General features: G+C 35.5%; 1 protein-coding gene across 1 annotated transcript in view; it reads left to right on the top strand.

Moving 5' to 3' along the window:
- Window positions 1-2,232: 2,232 nt before the first annotated feature.
- The window catches only part of polrmt (polymerase (RNA) mitochondrial (DNA directed)), a 50,877-nt gene continuing 36,144 nt past the window's right edge, over window positions 2,233-16,965 (top strand). Inside the window, exons 1-6 of the mRNA XM_082138809.1 lie at window positions 2,233-2,448; window positions 2,866-2,964; window positions 3,728-4,551; window positions 5,451-5,584; window positions 11,653-11,839; window positions 15,033-15,182. Of these exons, the coding sequence (XP_081994935.1) occupies window positions 2,310-2,448; window positions 2,866-2,964; window positions 3,728-4,551; window positions 5,451-5,584; window positions 11,653-11,839; window positions 15,033-15,182 (1,533 nt within the window). The 5' untranslated portion in view covers window positions 2,233-2,309. The remainder of the gene's footprint in view (window positions 2,449-2,865; window positions 2,965-3,727; window positions 4,552-5,450; window positions 5,585-11,652; window positions 11,840-15,032; window positions 15,183-16,965) is intronic.

Here is a 16,965-nt window from a genome sequence, read left to right as displayed (position 1 = left end):
GGCCAAGATAACCAGAGTGCCACGCTGTGCGGTCGCTTGCATAAACATCCGTTTCTAATTCGGAATCTGTCCACTGCCGCCACAACTGAAGATCAATCTACAACAAGCCTATTTGCATTTCCTGCTTCGTGACCATTGTCCATTGTAGCCAAAATCAGTGATAAGTTAGCGGCCTATCTGATCAACAGCTCCTATTATTCGTCCTCTCTGGAAAGTTGACAGAGATCTGAGAGTGATAACATGGACTGTTACTTTTTAAAGTGAAAAGATTGTGTATGTGATTGGTGGACATTCATCCTTAGAGATAATAAAAAAGAGATGCGACTCACAGATGTGGGAGATGTTCTGTACCAAGTGTGCAAACTTCAAATTTGCCTTCAAGTTCCATGAGGATATTTTTATTTCATATTTTTGTGCATACTGATTTATTAGTATTGACAGGTGTGGAGAGATTAAATGTGTTTCATGAGGGTATGCTAACCTTCTCAGTGTGGTTGTAAAATACACCAAACGTTGGTATGTTTAGAGGACTAAAATAGGACTAAAATCTCAGCAAGAATTTTCTATTTCCAGAATTTTTCATTGTCCTTCTTCCAGAAACCTCAGCTCATACTTGCATGAAGCATTGGCTAATCAAGTGGTCATTTTAAAAGTTCCAAAAAAACCTTCATATAGGTGTGCAAACAAGTCTGAATAACAGAGTCCAAGAGAATGACAGCCTCATCCTAGCTGGAGTTATTATCAGGGTCTTGAATGGCTCTCTTTTCTCCTTTTGTTGACAGCCAGTCACCCAGTAATGACTATCACACCAGAGCTTGAAACATCCAAAGGGCCTGTCAGAGAGGTGACCCTGTGAACCGTAGCAACAAACAACGTCTGATCTCCACCTACTAGATATGCACAACTTACTGGGATGACTGCCACCATACTGTCAATATGTGTTTACTGACTTATTACAACATTTAAAAGTCAAATTAATAAAAATAAAAAAAATCATTTAAAATGTAAAAGTCAAATTAAATTGTTAAAGTAAACAATAATAATACAGATTGTACAATAATACAATAATACATCAATACGTGAAGTGAATCTTTTCAAAGGAAAAAAAGAAAAAAAGAAAGAAAAGTGAATTAGGTGTGTTTCCATCAAGTTGTTTGATCGGATAACTATTGGTAACCTAACCAACAGTAAAACACCATCAGCAGAAACAGCCGATTAGTCACATGGATTTGATGTTTGCTACGTCAGAATTTATTCTGCAAATGCGTTTCCAATTCCCATTATTCGCATTAACTCTTTTTCCGCATAAGTCAAAACCACCTCAAGCGAGCGTAAAAACTTTTTAGCGAAATAAGTTTTTTATTTCTTCGAAATTTGGTGTTTCCATCACTCGTTTTTGATACGATATGTCATGTAGGGCGATGGAAACATAGCTAGTGTCACATGATCCTTCAGAAATCATACCCTGATTTGCTGCTAAGAAACATTTCTTATCTTTTTTTTTTTTTTTTCAATTGTCAAAAATCTTTACAGCCACTTTTGATCAGTTAAATGCATCCTTGCTCAATAAAAGTATAGCCTATACATTTCTTAAAAGCTTACTAACCACAAACTTCTATAGGCTTATACTGTAGATTTGTTACTCTCATCATCCAGTTTCAGTTTTAATTTCACATTGTATTATACAGAAAGACGGCTCATAAAGTAGAAAAAGCCTTAAACGTCTCACACAAAGGTAAAACACCGAAATACATACATTTGTGTATCCGTACTTTGCGCGGGAAATGCCGAGGCGCGCGCAATGTGACCTTGCTGGATCAAATGATACTGTATAATTTGTAAAAGTTCGCCATCTACTGTATGGCTCCTGACTAATACACACCTTTTGAATTCAGACAGTCCTTTGATAAGTAAATCGTTTATTATTTTAAGACTTAAATAGGCTGTCAGTTGACAGTCACTGAGACTTTCCCATTGTTATATCGAAAAAAAAAAAAAATTAAGACAGCTTACCGGTTTTGTACACAAGTGTTTTAGTAACTTGAAATGGAACTTTTCCTGTTTTCCACTTGCATTAAGAATAGTTACTAAAGCTTACCCAAAATAAGTGATTATATATCAATGAAATATAACTTACACACGATGTACAGTAGCAGGTGTTTTATCCTACGTCAAGATAAAATTTGATCGATCCGCTCGTTACTCTCTGAGGTCTGGACTCGTTATATCGTCTATGAACTAGTCAGGTCTGAACAAAATGGCCGCCTTCTGCACGGGATAATGTGGTGTTTCAAAACTATCATGACAACATGTCACTTTTAAGACTGTGTGCCTATTCAGCGGGTTTATCTCGCAGTTTTGCGGTTGACAGGGCTGTACGATTTCTAAATGGCGATTATTGCCGCTTGTGTCTTAGAATACGGAGTAATGGAGAGAGACAAATTCAAGGTAATGAGAAAACTGTCTTATTGTCATGCTGTCATTTGTCTTGTCCTTCAAAGCACATTAAGTCAGTCATTTTACTAAACTGTAATGTCTTTAATACCAGGCGTATTTTACATTTACGTTCAAATGTCCTTTGCAAAAAGTCAAGTTGTTTACATCTCAGATGCTCATTAGTATCTCAATGTCAAGGAGGCTTTGACTTCTAACAAAGTCTGTCATAGTTCATTAAATGAGGTGATTTTGCAACGCGGTGCACATTTTTGGTCTTAATTTGGTCTTAAATGTAATCTAGACTTACAGTAATATTTCAGTATGGAGTCTTTGTTGCATTGGGTTTTATGTTCTGTGCTCCAGCACCAAAAAACAAACAGTAGAGTTTTTAAACTTTTTATTTCACTGTTTTTCTCTGTCATTTCTCAGACAAAACATGGGCTACAGTTTACCAAAGACACTATTCAGCCATCCCTAAGAAGGAAGATAGGAAGAAAAGATTCTGGGAACAGTCTCAGTTGTTGGATGGTATGGTATATTTCCCCTTATGGTTATATCTAATGTTTATTATTGATTTACAGCTGTTGAATTAGCTTTGTGTTATACCAGATCATTTATTTTATAGCAAATTGGCTGTGTATGATCTTTGGTAGGGTATTTTAAATAAAATGTTTATTTTAATTTTAATTTCAAGACAGTTTTATTTGTATAGCTCTTTTCACAGTGCTCAGTTTCAGAACAGCTTTACATAAAATCATGAAGTTAATGTTTCTAATATCTTAATATCACCACGTCTTTTAGTTGCATTTATCAGATTAGAGCTGTGTGACAATATAGATTACATTTTGTAATTTATAAACAATATATAATTGTATATATTGCTTTGCGTGAGTTTAATATACATTATGTATGTGGTTAAAGTTGGATGTACTATATATCCTACTTCAATTATATCACTGGGTGATAATATAGTTTACATTTTGTGACGATATAGAAAATCACGCAGCCAAGATTTGCTATATAATATGTATTGCTTGTATGTGAGTGTACTGTATGTGTATATATAGAACTGTGCGGTTATATAGTTTATATAGTTATATAGCAGTTGAGATAAATATAAAATATTAAAACTAAAATGTATTACTAAATATTCAATAATAGCTGTTAATTGTTACAATATTTACAATAAACCCTTCATGGGAAAAAATTGAAGCTCCGATACAAGCATTTTTATATATAAGATTCATAATACTCATGTGCACTTCATTGTTTCTCTCCTTTTTTCCCACAGTTCTGGAGGCCAGAATCCAACAGCTCCAATCTGACGTTGTTGTAGACGTCAAACATTCAAAGGTGCAAATCATCAAAATGCAGCAGAGACTAAAGAAAACAGCACCTGGGAATAGTCAAAAGAACTTGCCAGGAGAAAAAGCAGAAATGCTTAAAAGTGGGCCAGCTGCTAAAAAGGGTGTAACTGAAAGTTTCAAAACTCACGCGAGTCGCTGGATGGAGAAACTCATGCGTGAAAAGTGGATTAAACCCAAAAACCAAACTTCACCTAAAATGCACGACAAGCCAGTTCCGGGTAAAAGCAGCAAAGGGAGTTTGATGGTTCCTGGTACATCTTCAAAGACAATCACGACGGGCAAGAGAAGTGTGACGAAAACTAAAGTAGAAGCCACTACGTCTACCGCAACATCCTCCAAAGGCAAAGAAAACGCTTTGCAAAAAAAGGCTAAACGGAAGGTTTTGAGAACCTCAGAGAGTTTAGCCGTCAGGTTTCCAGGATTGCAAAAGCTCTCCAGCGGTGAAGTTTCTGCGATGTCTGCTGAAGAGAAACCAGCTGTGGTTACAGGTAATGAATTGGTTATGGAAGAGGAGCTGGATGTAGACCAGCAGAGCTTGACTTCTCCTGAAAGGCTTCTGGAGGATAAGGAAGGAAACCGCTATGGGGATCCTCAGCTCAGAATTCGCTGTTACTTGGAGGCGTGCGTGTTCATTGACGACGTGGCTCGAGCTCAGAACTATTTACTGTGTCATCACCGTCAGTTATCCAAACGCACGCATCTGTCTATCAGCACCTATAACATCATAATGAGGATGTGGGCCAAAAAAGTATGTATGCACATTTGCATCTCTCTTTCTACACCATATTAACTTTTTTTTTTATTAAAAAATATAGTGAAAATAGAAGAATATAAGAAATGTATGAATTATTATTTTTAAATCTTACTGATCCCAAACTTTTGAGTGGTACTTTTTCGTTGTCTATATATATTGCTTGTTTTTTCCCCTTATTTTAAATTTATATAATTTTCAATTTTCATTTTATTTCATTTTAAATAAATGTGATCCTGGATCACAAAACCAGTCACATGTCGCACGGGTATATTTGTGGCAATAGCCAACAATACATCGTATGGGTCAAAATTATCGATTTTTCTTTTATGCCAAAAATTATTAGGATATTAAGTAAAGATAATGTTCCATGAAGATATTTTGTACATTTCCTACTGTAAATATATAAAACATTTATTTTTGTGATTGAATGCAGCACAATCGCGAACATAAATGGACAACTTTAAAGGTGATTTTCTCAATGTTACGATTTTTTTCAAATATTCGTATCTCGGCCATATATTGCCCTTTCATAAAAAAAAAAACATACATCAATGGAAAGCTTATTTATTCAGCTTTCAGGTGATGTATAAATCTCAATTTCAAAAAATTGACCCATGTGACTGGTTTTGTGGTCCAGGGTCACAAATGTTCAATATTTTGCTGAATCTTTTCTCTTTTATAAATGTTTTAATTGTTTTAATTTTATTATTTTTCAGAATGAAGTATTTTGCAGTTTTTTGCCTTTAGTCTTTACATAAAAAAAAAAAAAATTAACAATATTTTTTCAGTATTTTGTGTGTTCCTTTTCCTTCAGTCTTACATTTTTATGATTTTCCATTGAATTTTTTTTTAAAAACTTTATTTTAAGTAATTTTTTTAACTGTGCTTTGCAGGGTTCCATCAATCACATTCGTCGCTTGTTTGTTCTGATTGAAGAAGCAGGCCTGAAACCCAATGTCACGTCTTACTGTGCTGCCCTGGAGTGCATGGGCCGCATGTCTGCGTGTGAAAAATGGATCATTACCAGGTAACCACTTCCCAAAAGCTGAACTTCAATGTATTCCAATCACAACTATGTATAGGTGGATCTGACAGATGGTGCATTGCCAGTTTATCATCACACGAGTACTATCTCACGAAAGCATGATGTGATCATATTTTACCCCAAAATCAGATGGGGAAAAACGATATGATAAGCAATGCAGAAAATTCATAATGGTAGTATGGTACTAAAACTCGCTTCATAGTCTATGCAATTTTTCCATTATGTAATTCAAGTTTTTATATAATTTAGGATTAAATATGACCCGGAAAGTATTTTTTTAAAGGACATTTAGAAAGTAAAACTGTACATAATCATGTCAAAAAGTAATAATACAAGTTCCACAATGTTGAATTGATTGACAGTTCCAGACTGTGTCTCTAGATGTCAGTGTTGCAGTGTGCAATAAGTCATGGATAACAAAGACTCCCTCATTCTCTTTAGATTCCCTATACGAATCCAAATTAAATTGATAAACATGCAAATTCGTAACGGCGCTCATATATATGCTTTTTGTGTGTGTGTGAATACATCATCCATGAGTTGATTCATTCATCCATGGTACTATAGGATTATTCTGAGGCTGCCTTGACTTGGTCCAAAAATAGAAATTCAAATTGTGGTCATTCATCTAAAGAGCATTAACTCAGTGGACCGCCATTTTCTCTCTGGTCATCTATTTGTTTTGTGTGCTGCTCAAAATCCTGGCAGAAGTATTTAGCAGACCATCTTCTCTTTTGCATTTATATGGGGAGCTCCTTGACAGAATGAGGACAAATCAAAAACTGTTGTTTTGGCTTCCCCCCTCTATATTGTATGTTATCATCTCAAATATTAAAATAGGTTTATTACTTAGGGCTGTCAATTTTGAATTTAGTATAATGTTGACCTAAACATTTGTTTAGATTATTTTGTATTAAATATTCAACGTCAGCCACAATTTCGTACCAAATGTCTTTGAAATGTTGTCGATATTTGCTTTTCTCCGAAAATATTGATAGAAATGCAGTTAATTGTGATGAATTTCATTCATTAATCAGTAATTAATGCGATTAGAAAGTCATTCTTCTAGAGCTGTGCGATTAATCGTTAAAAGATTGCGATCTCGATTCAAACAACCACGCGATCTGATTCCTAAATGACAACGATTCGCCTGTATCTATTAAACCTTTGACTGGAACATTCAAATCTGCGTTTGCGCTGCCGCTGATCCAGAGAGAGCAATTGTCATGTATAGGTATGAAACAGCTTTACTAACCGTTTTTCAACCACACAGTTTCGTTATTTCTATGTAACAAATATTCAAATTATCATAGAAGTACTGGGATAAAACTTTATAGTCCGGATACAAACGCTGATGTCCATGGAAGTGATCAAAATAGTCAAATCACCTTTTGAAAGTAACTTGGCACTTCAAAAAACAGTAGGTGGCGACAAGTGACTGTTAAAAAATGCATAACGTTGAATCATTCATTCAAGAGATTCGTTCAAAAATGCTGATTCGTCCAGTGATGAAACAAGTGAAGTATTTATGAGTCATTGAATCATTCATTCAAACTGTAAAAAAAAATAAAAAAATAATAATAATATATATATATATATATATATAATTCATTCAGATTAATTAAACATTTGAAAAATGATATTTTGATATTTTGAAAAATGTCTCGTAAGTGTTTCAAAATATCTCAGATATTGCTTTGGACCCTATTGACTTTCCTTGTATAGACAAAAACAGTTTTCAAAATATTAGTGTAGTGTATATTTAGATTTATCTGTGAAATAATCACTTTAAGCCTCATGTTTGAGCTAATCTGCTCAATCTGATCAGATTCACGTTGGTTCAAAATCCACCAGACAGTTTTTTTCCCTTTGCGCTCCATCTTTAGCAGCTTGTGTTACCACACTGTATCCGGTTTTGAGTTATCCAATTGATTGTATTAGGCTTCTGTGCGTCTGCGTATCTCCACATTTATAAGTCCTAACAGTGACTGCTGAGGCAATATGGTGCCGCCCAGTGACAGAACAGAAGGACAGGTGCAGGGTGACTTCTGGCAGCTGGCTGGGTGATCGATCACAGTGAGCTGATGGCAAACACAGTTGTGCTGTGGAAATCTTCTTTCTACAAACCCCAGTGGAGCCTATTTTTTATCCATCTGTCTCTCTTTGTTCTCCTCGCCACAGTTTCAATTTGTCTTTCAGCTCTCATGTGGCAGGGTTGTTTCATCCTTTCCTGCAATCCAAACTTGCCGACCTATTTACACATGAATGTGGTTTTCTTTCAAGTCATGATCCTTAGGATCAACCGTTCACACTGTCTTTTTGCGTGCAATGACACTGTAGTCAAAATCAGGTGATGCAAGCGCCATCGTGAAGTCAAGAGCTGTCAGTGTGGATGGAAAACAAAAAAAATTGACTTTTTGACCTCAAAAGGTGCATGAGAAGATTTTATACATTCACATATGTGTCCAAAATCGCTGACTCGGTCACTATACAGTGAGTGACACGTTGTTTGCTGTACGAAATTTGGATGTAGTGCCACACAATATTGTGCGAAGCATATGATGTTATAATTTAATAGTTCTTGCCGAATCACAAAAAAAAATGTGTCTGTTCACACTGAGAGCATTTAAATCTGAATTCACACCACATATGGATATGTTTGGATTTGGTTTATAAACATTCAAACTGTTGTGGCTGGAAATTATTTTAAAATTGTGGCTTATAACTGTTAAATGGAAGATGTTAAAATTATTTTTAAAACAAAATGGTAAAACTGAAGTGATTTTTTAAAATGCTACAAGTTAATTAAGGCATAATAATATAATGTTTTTTATATATATATATATATATATATATGTGTTGTGTTGTAGTGTTGTTAACTAAGACTAAAACTTTTTAAAATTCTTTAATTGAAAAAAGGCTGAAATAAAACGAAAAATTAAGTTTAAGTTGAAATACTAAAATTTCTAAAACTGAAATACAAATATACAGTATGTACGCTAAAAACTAATATAAAATTAAAAAAATACTAAACTAATAATGACAAAATCACATAAATTACAAAATCTTCAGAATATTAATTAATACTTTAATAATACTAAAATAATACTGTAATGTATAGAATGAAAATAGTTTATTCATTTGAGATTTGCTAAAGATTACATTCAACAGTATTATTAGTGTTTTTAAAGATTTACTTTATTTATTTATGTGTATATGTGTTTGTCAACCAATTAAATGGGACTGATATTTTGTGCACTTTTCAATAAAAAAAAAGTGGACAGCGGACAGCCATTCCCTGCGGCGCCCGGGAAGCGATTGGGGGTTGGGTGCCTTGCTCAAGGGCACCTCAGTCATTTCCTGCCGGTATTAAGAAAGAATCGAACCCATGACCTTTGAGTTACAAGTCCAACTCTCTAACCATTAGGCCACTACTGCCCGTTGTGTATGCCGCCTACTCTAAAGTCGACTCTGCTTAGTGCTGCTCGCCAGCTTTGCAGAGACATTCGTTTGGCTAATGAAATGAAAGCGGCACTTTGAATTCTCCACAAAAATCCCAAGTAAAGTCAACTCTCACCCACCTCTATACTTATCAGCTTCCTTTGTCCTCTGCAGGAGATCAGGCGTTTAAAAGAATGCTTCAGAATTACCGTGATAGAGTTATCCGCCTCTCCTAATTGCATTTGCATCAGCTCAGGGTTTAACATTTACTAGAGTATTGAATGCAACCCTCAGGAGGTAATGATGCGATTGTTGCTCTGTCACGCACAAGATGGAAAGGGTAAAGGAATGTCTTTCTCAAGGCCTCGCGCGCCCTCGACGGCTTCATCTGTTTGCTGTGCGCCCACTAGAGGGCACTGATGACTCATCGTCGGTGTGTTTCGCTCCCAAAGGAGCCTGTTGCTTTGGAAACTGCCTCTGCTTTCTCAGGCGAACCTTGGGAATAACCCGGTCTGTCCTGAAGCCTCATGGTAATGTAAAATACCTCAGCCGGATGCTGACCTTACCGAATAAATGTGATTAAACAACTAGTTTACAACTAGTAAACACAGCTCTGTTAAATTCTTGATTTTGATTGGTTGATAAACATTATCCAAGTAGTTCTTGGTTTGTTGAAGGCATTACAGTTCTGTATAATGTGCATTTTGTACTAGTTACAGCAGCTTTTGCTGTTATTTAATTGTAAGCAGTGGAATGAAGGTCAGATAGTTATCCACCAAACAATGACTAGTTGTTTTCAACAGCTGGAGATTTTAAGGTAAATTGAGAGTTTTACAGTGCTGAGAACATGCTGTGCTTAGTTAGCACAGTAAACTTGCTCTAAAAAGTTAAAACGCTGCTGCCACAGCCATTAACTCTCCTCTAGTGTAATAGATTCACTGCATGAAACAATAGATTTCAAGACGTTTACTGACGACTTTAAATAGCCTGCTGTGATTTGACTTTTAGTTCTTGGATTTTAGTTTAAATCATTCTGTTCATGCCTGAAGTTGAACATCTTTGGCCATGTATTGATGTGATTTTTGTGTTACATTTCGAAGATGTTACATTTCGTTTGTTAAAGGGATAGTTCACCCAAAATTGTCATAATTTACTCACCCTCATGTTTTTTCCCAAACCTGTATGAGTTTCTTTCTTCGGTTGAACACAAAATAAGATATTTTAAATAATTTTGGAAACCAGACAGTTCACGGCACCCATTGACTTCCATAATTATTCTTTTTTTCCTACTATAGAAGTCAGTGTTTGCTCTGAGAGCCTTGGTTATATTTTTATTAATATATTTTTAATTATATTTTAATAATTGTAAGTTTATTTATATAGTTTAATTGTTCACAACCAACTAGTTCAGACAAATCAATGACGAGTCAATTTTGAAAATATGTACACTACTGTTTGAGATCTTTAAATTTTTTTTTTTTTTATGTTTTTGAAAGAAATCTCTAATGCTGATCAAGCCTGCATTTATCGGAACAAAAATACAGTAAAACAGTAATATTGTGAAATAACATTACAGTTTAAAACAACTGTTTTCTATTCTAATATATTTTAAAGTTGTAATTTATTCCTGTGATGGCAAAGCTGAATTTTCACTATCATGTCTGCAGTCTTCAGTGTCACATGATCCTTCAGAAATCATTTGAATATGTGGATTTGCTGCTCAAGAAACATTTCTTATTATTATCAATGCTGAAAACAGTTATTCCAGTATTCTTTGATCAATAAGAACAGAATTTTTGTTTAAATGGTCCTTGAAAAATAAAAGTATTAATCTTACCCCAAACTTTTGGACAATACTGTATACTCTGTGAAGTAGTTGCAAATTTGTTGACCACATTACACTTCCATATCACTTCACCACATGTTTTCCAGACTAGTAATGGCAGACAGACAAGATTTCTATCAATTGTGTATAAATAGTGTAATTAAGTAACTTTGGTAATTGCTTTGCATCATGACTGCACAGTAACATTAAGCGAGTATTAAATATTCCTTACCTATTTTCTCTGGCACAGACTCTCATTCTTATGCTTTGATTAGTATTCTGTCCACGACAGGAACATAGCTTTACATCAACAGTGAGCAGTCCAGCTGCTTGGAGCTCTGACTTTATTCACACTTTTTCTGTTCGAATAAACACGGCCTTGTAATTCTTGGGACATATGGCAGTGGCCTATCTAACACCCATTACTAGAGGGAGCAGAACGTTCTGTTCGAAGGCACTCCGTGTCAATGCAAATATTTGACATTCCGCTCCGACACCCCGCCAGTCTCGCCGCTATGAGCACAGGTGCTGCGGCCGTGGAAGTTTTCTCATTATAAGGCCTTTCCCTTCCACCTTTGGATTATCAAAGTTATTTCTTTCAAGGTGTATTTTAGGTATTTTTGTGAGAAAATGGCTTCATCTGTGAGAGAAATTCACAGTTGAAATGAACAAGACTTGAGATTTGACATCGAAGGTCATGTTAACCTGGTATAGGAAAGTAACTGTGAAAAAATTCAGGTTCAAATTCTTTTTATTGTATTCATCTCTCTTCTGGTCCACACAGGTGTCTGCAGCAGATGGAGGTGGACGGCATGTCCATGGATGATGTGTTCAGCCAGTGCGTGTTTAAGAAGGATGAGAGAGAAATGGTCCTGAGGGCCGTCCAATTGGTGCAACCCGAATACCAACCTCTTGTGTCCAAAGATCAGCCTGTCTGTTCCCTGTCATTGGTGGAACAATTTTATGCTGAGGTACTGTTTTAATTTTTTTATCTATGGTTGTATTCTGATATTTTTTTATAATATTTTGAAAGAAAGTTCTTTATGCTTTGATCAAAATATGGTAAAATAAATGTAATTAAAATGTAATTTATTCCTGTGATCGAAGCTGAATTTCCAGCATCATTACTCCAGTCTTCAGTGTCACATGATCCTTCAGAAATCATTCTAATGTGCTGATTTTCTGCTTAAGAAACATCAATGTTGAAAACAGTTCAGAAACTTCATAATTTATTAGAAATGTTGTAACATTATAAATCTTTACAGTCTTTACTGTCACTTTTGATCAATTTAATGTCTCCTTGCTGAACAAAAGTATAATAATTTTGGAGGCTTTTCTCAGTTATGTTAGAGTTTGTCATATACAGATACAAGCATTTGTGTTGAACCTTCCTCATGCATTCTTAGTGAACTGGTTGTAAAACAGGTTAATTGCACTGTTAAAATGGAGTTGGAGTGGAGGCTGGTACCATAAAACAGCTGGTGCTTTTCATAAGACTATATACCTGTCAGCGTTAAAAGACCTGCCTGAACTTGTCTTGTGTGTCAAAATGACGAGTTTCACTACTGTGTCAGCTGTCATCTGCTATAATTCCTTCGAACAGAGGTGCCCGCGCTATTTTTGTGCGAACTTGAGGGTGTCTTTGGGCCAGTCTGCCCCTTAACCAATTCCCAGGCATCCCCCTTTTTCCCCAACTGATTTATTATCGCAGGTGCACATAAGCCCATTTGTAACCCACACTTCGGCGCACAACACCTTCAATGGAAACTTTCCTGGAAAGTATAGAAGAACTGGGTCATGTGAAGGTCTAAGATAAAAATGCTGAAACTACCAACTTTTCAGAGATACCCAACAGGCTAAAAATACATTCAGATATGTTGCTTTTTTTTTGTTTTTGTTTTTTTTGTTGCTTTGTTTAATTTAGTTTTGTTCATTTTTTTTTAAGCCATTTATGATTGTCGTCATGAAAAATACAAAACAATCTAACAGAAGCTTTCTTGTGTAAATTATAATAGAATTTTATATTGTACTATAATTTATATTTATTTACTAATTATTTCAATGAATGTAAAAATAGTCCTGCTAGTTCAGTAAATGGGACTGAAGCGATTGGCCTACTTTTGGCAAGTTAAGATGGTGCAGGATTTATGTAATGTTTGTTTTGCTTTTTGTTTTGTTTTTTACTTGTTTTTTGTTTTATACATTTTTTTTCCCCAAAGCCATTTATGATTGTTGTCATGAAAAATACAAAACAATCTAACCTTCAGCTTTCTTGTGTAATGTTTGTTTTGTTTTGCTTTGTTTTTTTTGTTTTTTTTTAAAGCCATTTATGATTGTTGTCATGAATAATACAAAACAATCTAACCTTCAGCTTTCTTGTGTAATGTTTGTTTTGTTTTGCTTTGTTTTTTGTAAATTGTTTTTTTTTTACTTTTTTTTTTTAAGCCATTTATGATTGTTGTCACGGAAAGTACAAAACAATCTAAAAAGAGGTTTTCTTGGTATGCTTGTTTTGTTTTGCTTTGTATATTTTACTTGATCATGTGTTTTGTTTGTTTTGTTTTGTGATTTTTCTTTATTTAAAGACAAAACTGTGTGATCTTAATCCAGACTGTAAAATATTCATGCATATTTCACCTTGGGAGGAAAAAAAAAACAGGCACTTTCGAAAGTCACCATTAAATTTCAATATAAAGGCAATTCATCTGCCGTCAGTGAGCACTAAGTGACCAAATACTGCCCATTTACCTCCTTTTATAATTCCCAAAATTTCAAAATCATGTTGTGTGCGGTAGGTTTCGTTAGATTGAGTTGCGTTTCCTCACAGAGTTGCCATAAATGCCCTTTCTTGCATCCCAATGCATCCTTTATCTGCACAACCTCACTGAAGCATTGAAGATTGGAACGACACAGTCCTAACTCCGAGGTCACCGCGTGTGATTCTCCCTGTCAGGGCTGTGGCTTTGTGAAAATATGGGCCTTCGCCAAACCGTCTCTAAATACACAACACTGCATCTCGTGTTCTGCCTGGCCGGGCTGTAGTAGTCATCGCCATGGGCATGATTTATCCCTCCACAACCTTTTTGCTTGCTTTGGCCGGCGTCCATGTGATCTCTATTGAGGACAGATTTAGCAGTCACGAGTATTAATGCACCGGCCGACCTGTTCTGTCCCAACCCTTCCATGATGTGTTTGGCGATAATTCCCAGCTGTCTGTGTAAAGCCGCCATGCCTCCCTTTCGAATAATAAATGACTGCACATGTCAACGCACAGCCCACATTAACACGATCTCCGCACCTCTTAGCAAGCTGTTGCTATAATATATGCCATATTTACAGTTCGTATTTTATGCAGCCACACATTTGGCTGACGACCAGACCTCCGAGAGGGGGACTGTTCAACCTCATTGGATTTTAATTGGCCGTACGTGGAAGTTATGAGACAGAATAAATACATTCAGCATTTGACATTCGCACGGTTATTTTAGCTAGCTAGTATGCTTGGTTCTTTCGAAAATAAGTGCACTTAAACGTAATGATGTTTGGTTCTTTAATTGGACCATAAAGTGCAATGGTTTCTTTCGATCAGGCCTCATAACAAAGTGTGCCGCCTGCGAAAGGTTGAAGTAAATAGTCTCTGTAATTGGCAGTCCAATGAATTTTTTTTATGTTTGTCCTAATGAGATTTAAACCTTCTCAGTCGTCTTATCCAGTTATAAGGAGCCAGTGATATTCAACATGAGCCTCTGGCGATGAGCGATTCTCAGCGCTCATTATTTAACGGGTCGTCTTGAGCTTTCTTATCATTTTGTATACAAATAACACATACCAAACTCACTGGTTCTCCCAGGAAGCATTGCTTGTGTTATATTATAATGCAATCAGTTGAGTAAGTTAATAGTGGGGCTCACAGTTTAACATGATCATTTGGTACAATTATTTTAAAAAATTGTCAAAAAACTACAGTTTTACATCGAAGTTCAACATCATTATACTGTACTAATAAAATTGTTACTAATAAAACTAAATGAATGATAGTAAAAGGGAATATTTTGACCCATATTTGAATCTCAGATAATCAACCTTCTTTTTTCAATAATCATTTTCAAAAATGCATTTGATTGCATTTATTATCTGATTTGATTCCTATCTTGTGTGTTTCAGAGGGAAGGAGCCACGTATCCTAAACTGGACTTCAGTCTTAAGGAGCTGCAGGACCGGTTCAGTCTTCAGCTGGCGATGGAGAAGGCCACAACTGTCACTATTGACTCCGTAGAGGCCTTGAAGCCTGTCACCGATCACATGGCCAAAATGGTACGAAACCGCAACCTGTCTGATTTTTATTTAAGATCGGATTAGAAAAATCAGGGTGTTTCCGTTAAAGCATTTATGGCCGGGTGGGGTAAGATGTGTCAGTCTATAAGCTGTGTCTAGCAAACTGCATTATTTTTGTCCCATGACCATATAATAGCAAAGTAAGTATTTTGGAGTAGGATTATGCGTTCATAAGTCATTTATTTTCCATTTAAAATATACATCGTTTTCAAATATTCCCCAATGATTCAACTTACTCTTAATACTGGTTAAGTTGGACAACTTATTAGGAATATCAGTTTTTACATAAATTCTCTTGGTCAGCATAACCTAAAAAGTGGCACAGCTTACCCCACTTTCCCCTACACCAAATTATTTATGTCTGTTTGTGTGCCAGAATTAATATTGCTATGACTAGTTTCACTGAAATAAGCACAGTGGGAATCCTCAAACATAGGAAACTACCATAAAGAGGCCTTTCAAAATCTCGTACACATGTGGAGACTCACAGATTTTCCTTTCAATAGTTAACACGTCAATTTTTTTTAGGATCCAGATTTGCACCTAAGCTATGATACATTGGTTAAACGCAGACATTTTTGAAAGTTTCCAGCTCATGCATTGAAAGCAGCCATATTCCCACAATCCTGCATCTTTCTACACTGGCATTTGCTCCACTGTCTGTTCCTTCACGGAAAAGGTCCCCTGTGGTCCCGCAACATTTGCAATTGGGTTTAATGGAATAGAAATGCATTGTAATGTCTCTCCACCAGCCCTGTGAGAGAGGCACCTTTCCATCAGAGGGTCAGCATAACTGATCTATCATATCTGCCTTCTCTGTCGGTCTGCAGGGAAGCCAAAAAGCAACTTGATAAAGAGATGACCCACTTTCAACCGTGCGGCACTGACTGCCCACTGAACCCGATCTGTGTTGTGCATAAAACTTGCATCTACATTTATATGAGATTTTATTTTTTTAAAGCCACTGGCTGCATGAGCGGTGAATTGGATTCTGAGTGAACATCATGAAAACTATCAAGAAATAAAAAACATTCCTCATAATTCTGACTTTTTTTCCCTCACAATTTTTTGTCTCAGAATTATGAGATATAAGCGTGTAATTATGCGTGTTATAAAGTCACTTCCTAAAAATAAAAAATAAGTCAGAATTGTGAGATAAAAAGTCGCAATTACCTGTTTTATTCAGAAACAAGCATCCATACATTTCACCACAAAATGTAAGAAAAAAATCATTCATTTGAAGCCTGTGATGAAATAATAATAAGAAAGCCTTTTTTTTTTAGGAGTGTAAAGACACTTTATTTTTATGACAATTAGCATCCTCTCCCCAAATTCTCAGTATGTTACTGTAATGGAGAATTTTTTTTTATTATATCAGGGATCCCCAAACAAATAAAATATATACTATAATATATTCAAATCATGTTAAATCATGCTAGCAACATGCCAAATCATAATGATAGCAATGTGCTAAATCATGCTAGAAACATGTTAGCAACATGTTAAATCATGCTAAAAATGTTAGCAACAAGGTAAAACATGTTAGCATTGTGTTGAATTCATGCTAGAAACATGCTAGCACAGTGTAAAATCATGATAGAAACATGTTTTAGAAACTAATTTTTCTATGTTACAACAATGAGAATTGGTTAATGCAAGTTAATGTGCTTAATTATTGTCACAATTCAAAAACGTCTCTTTTTTTTTTTCAGTTGTGCACAAGTTGTAATCAGCATTTGGTTTCCAAACCCTTGTGCAAGTC

Source organism: Leuciscus leuciscus (genome assembly GCF_965113295.1).
Source record: "Leuciscus leuciscus genome assembly, chromosome: 15".
In the NCBI taxonomy this organism is placed as follows: domain Eukaryota; kingdom Metazoa; phylum Chordata; class Actinopteri; order Cypriniformes; family Leuciscidae; genus Leuciscus; species Leuciscus leuciscus.
The sequence above is the reverse complement of the archived record's forward strand: the minus strand, read 5'-3'. Positions and strand labels throughout refer to the sequence as shown.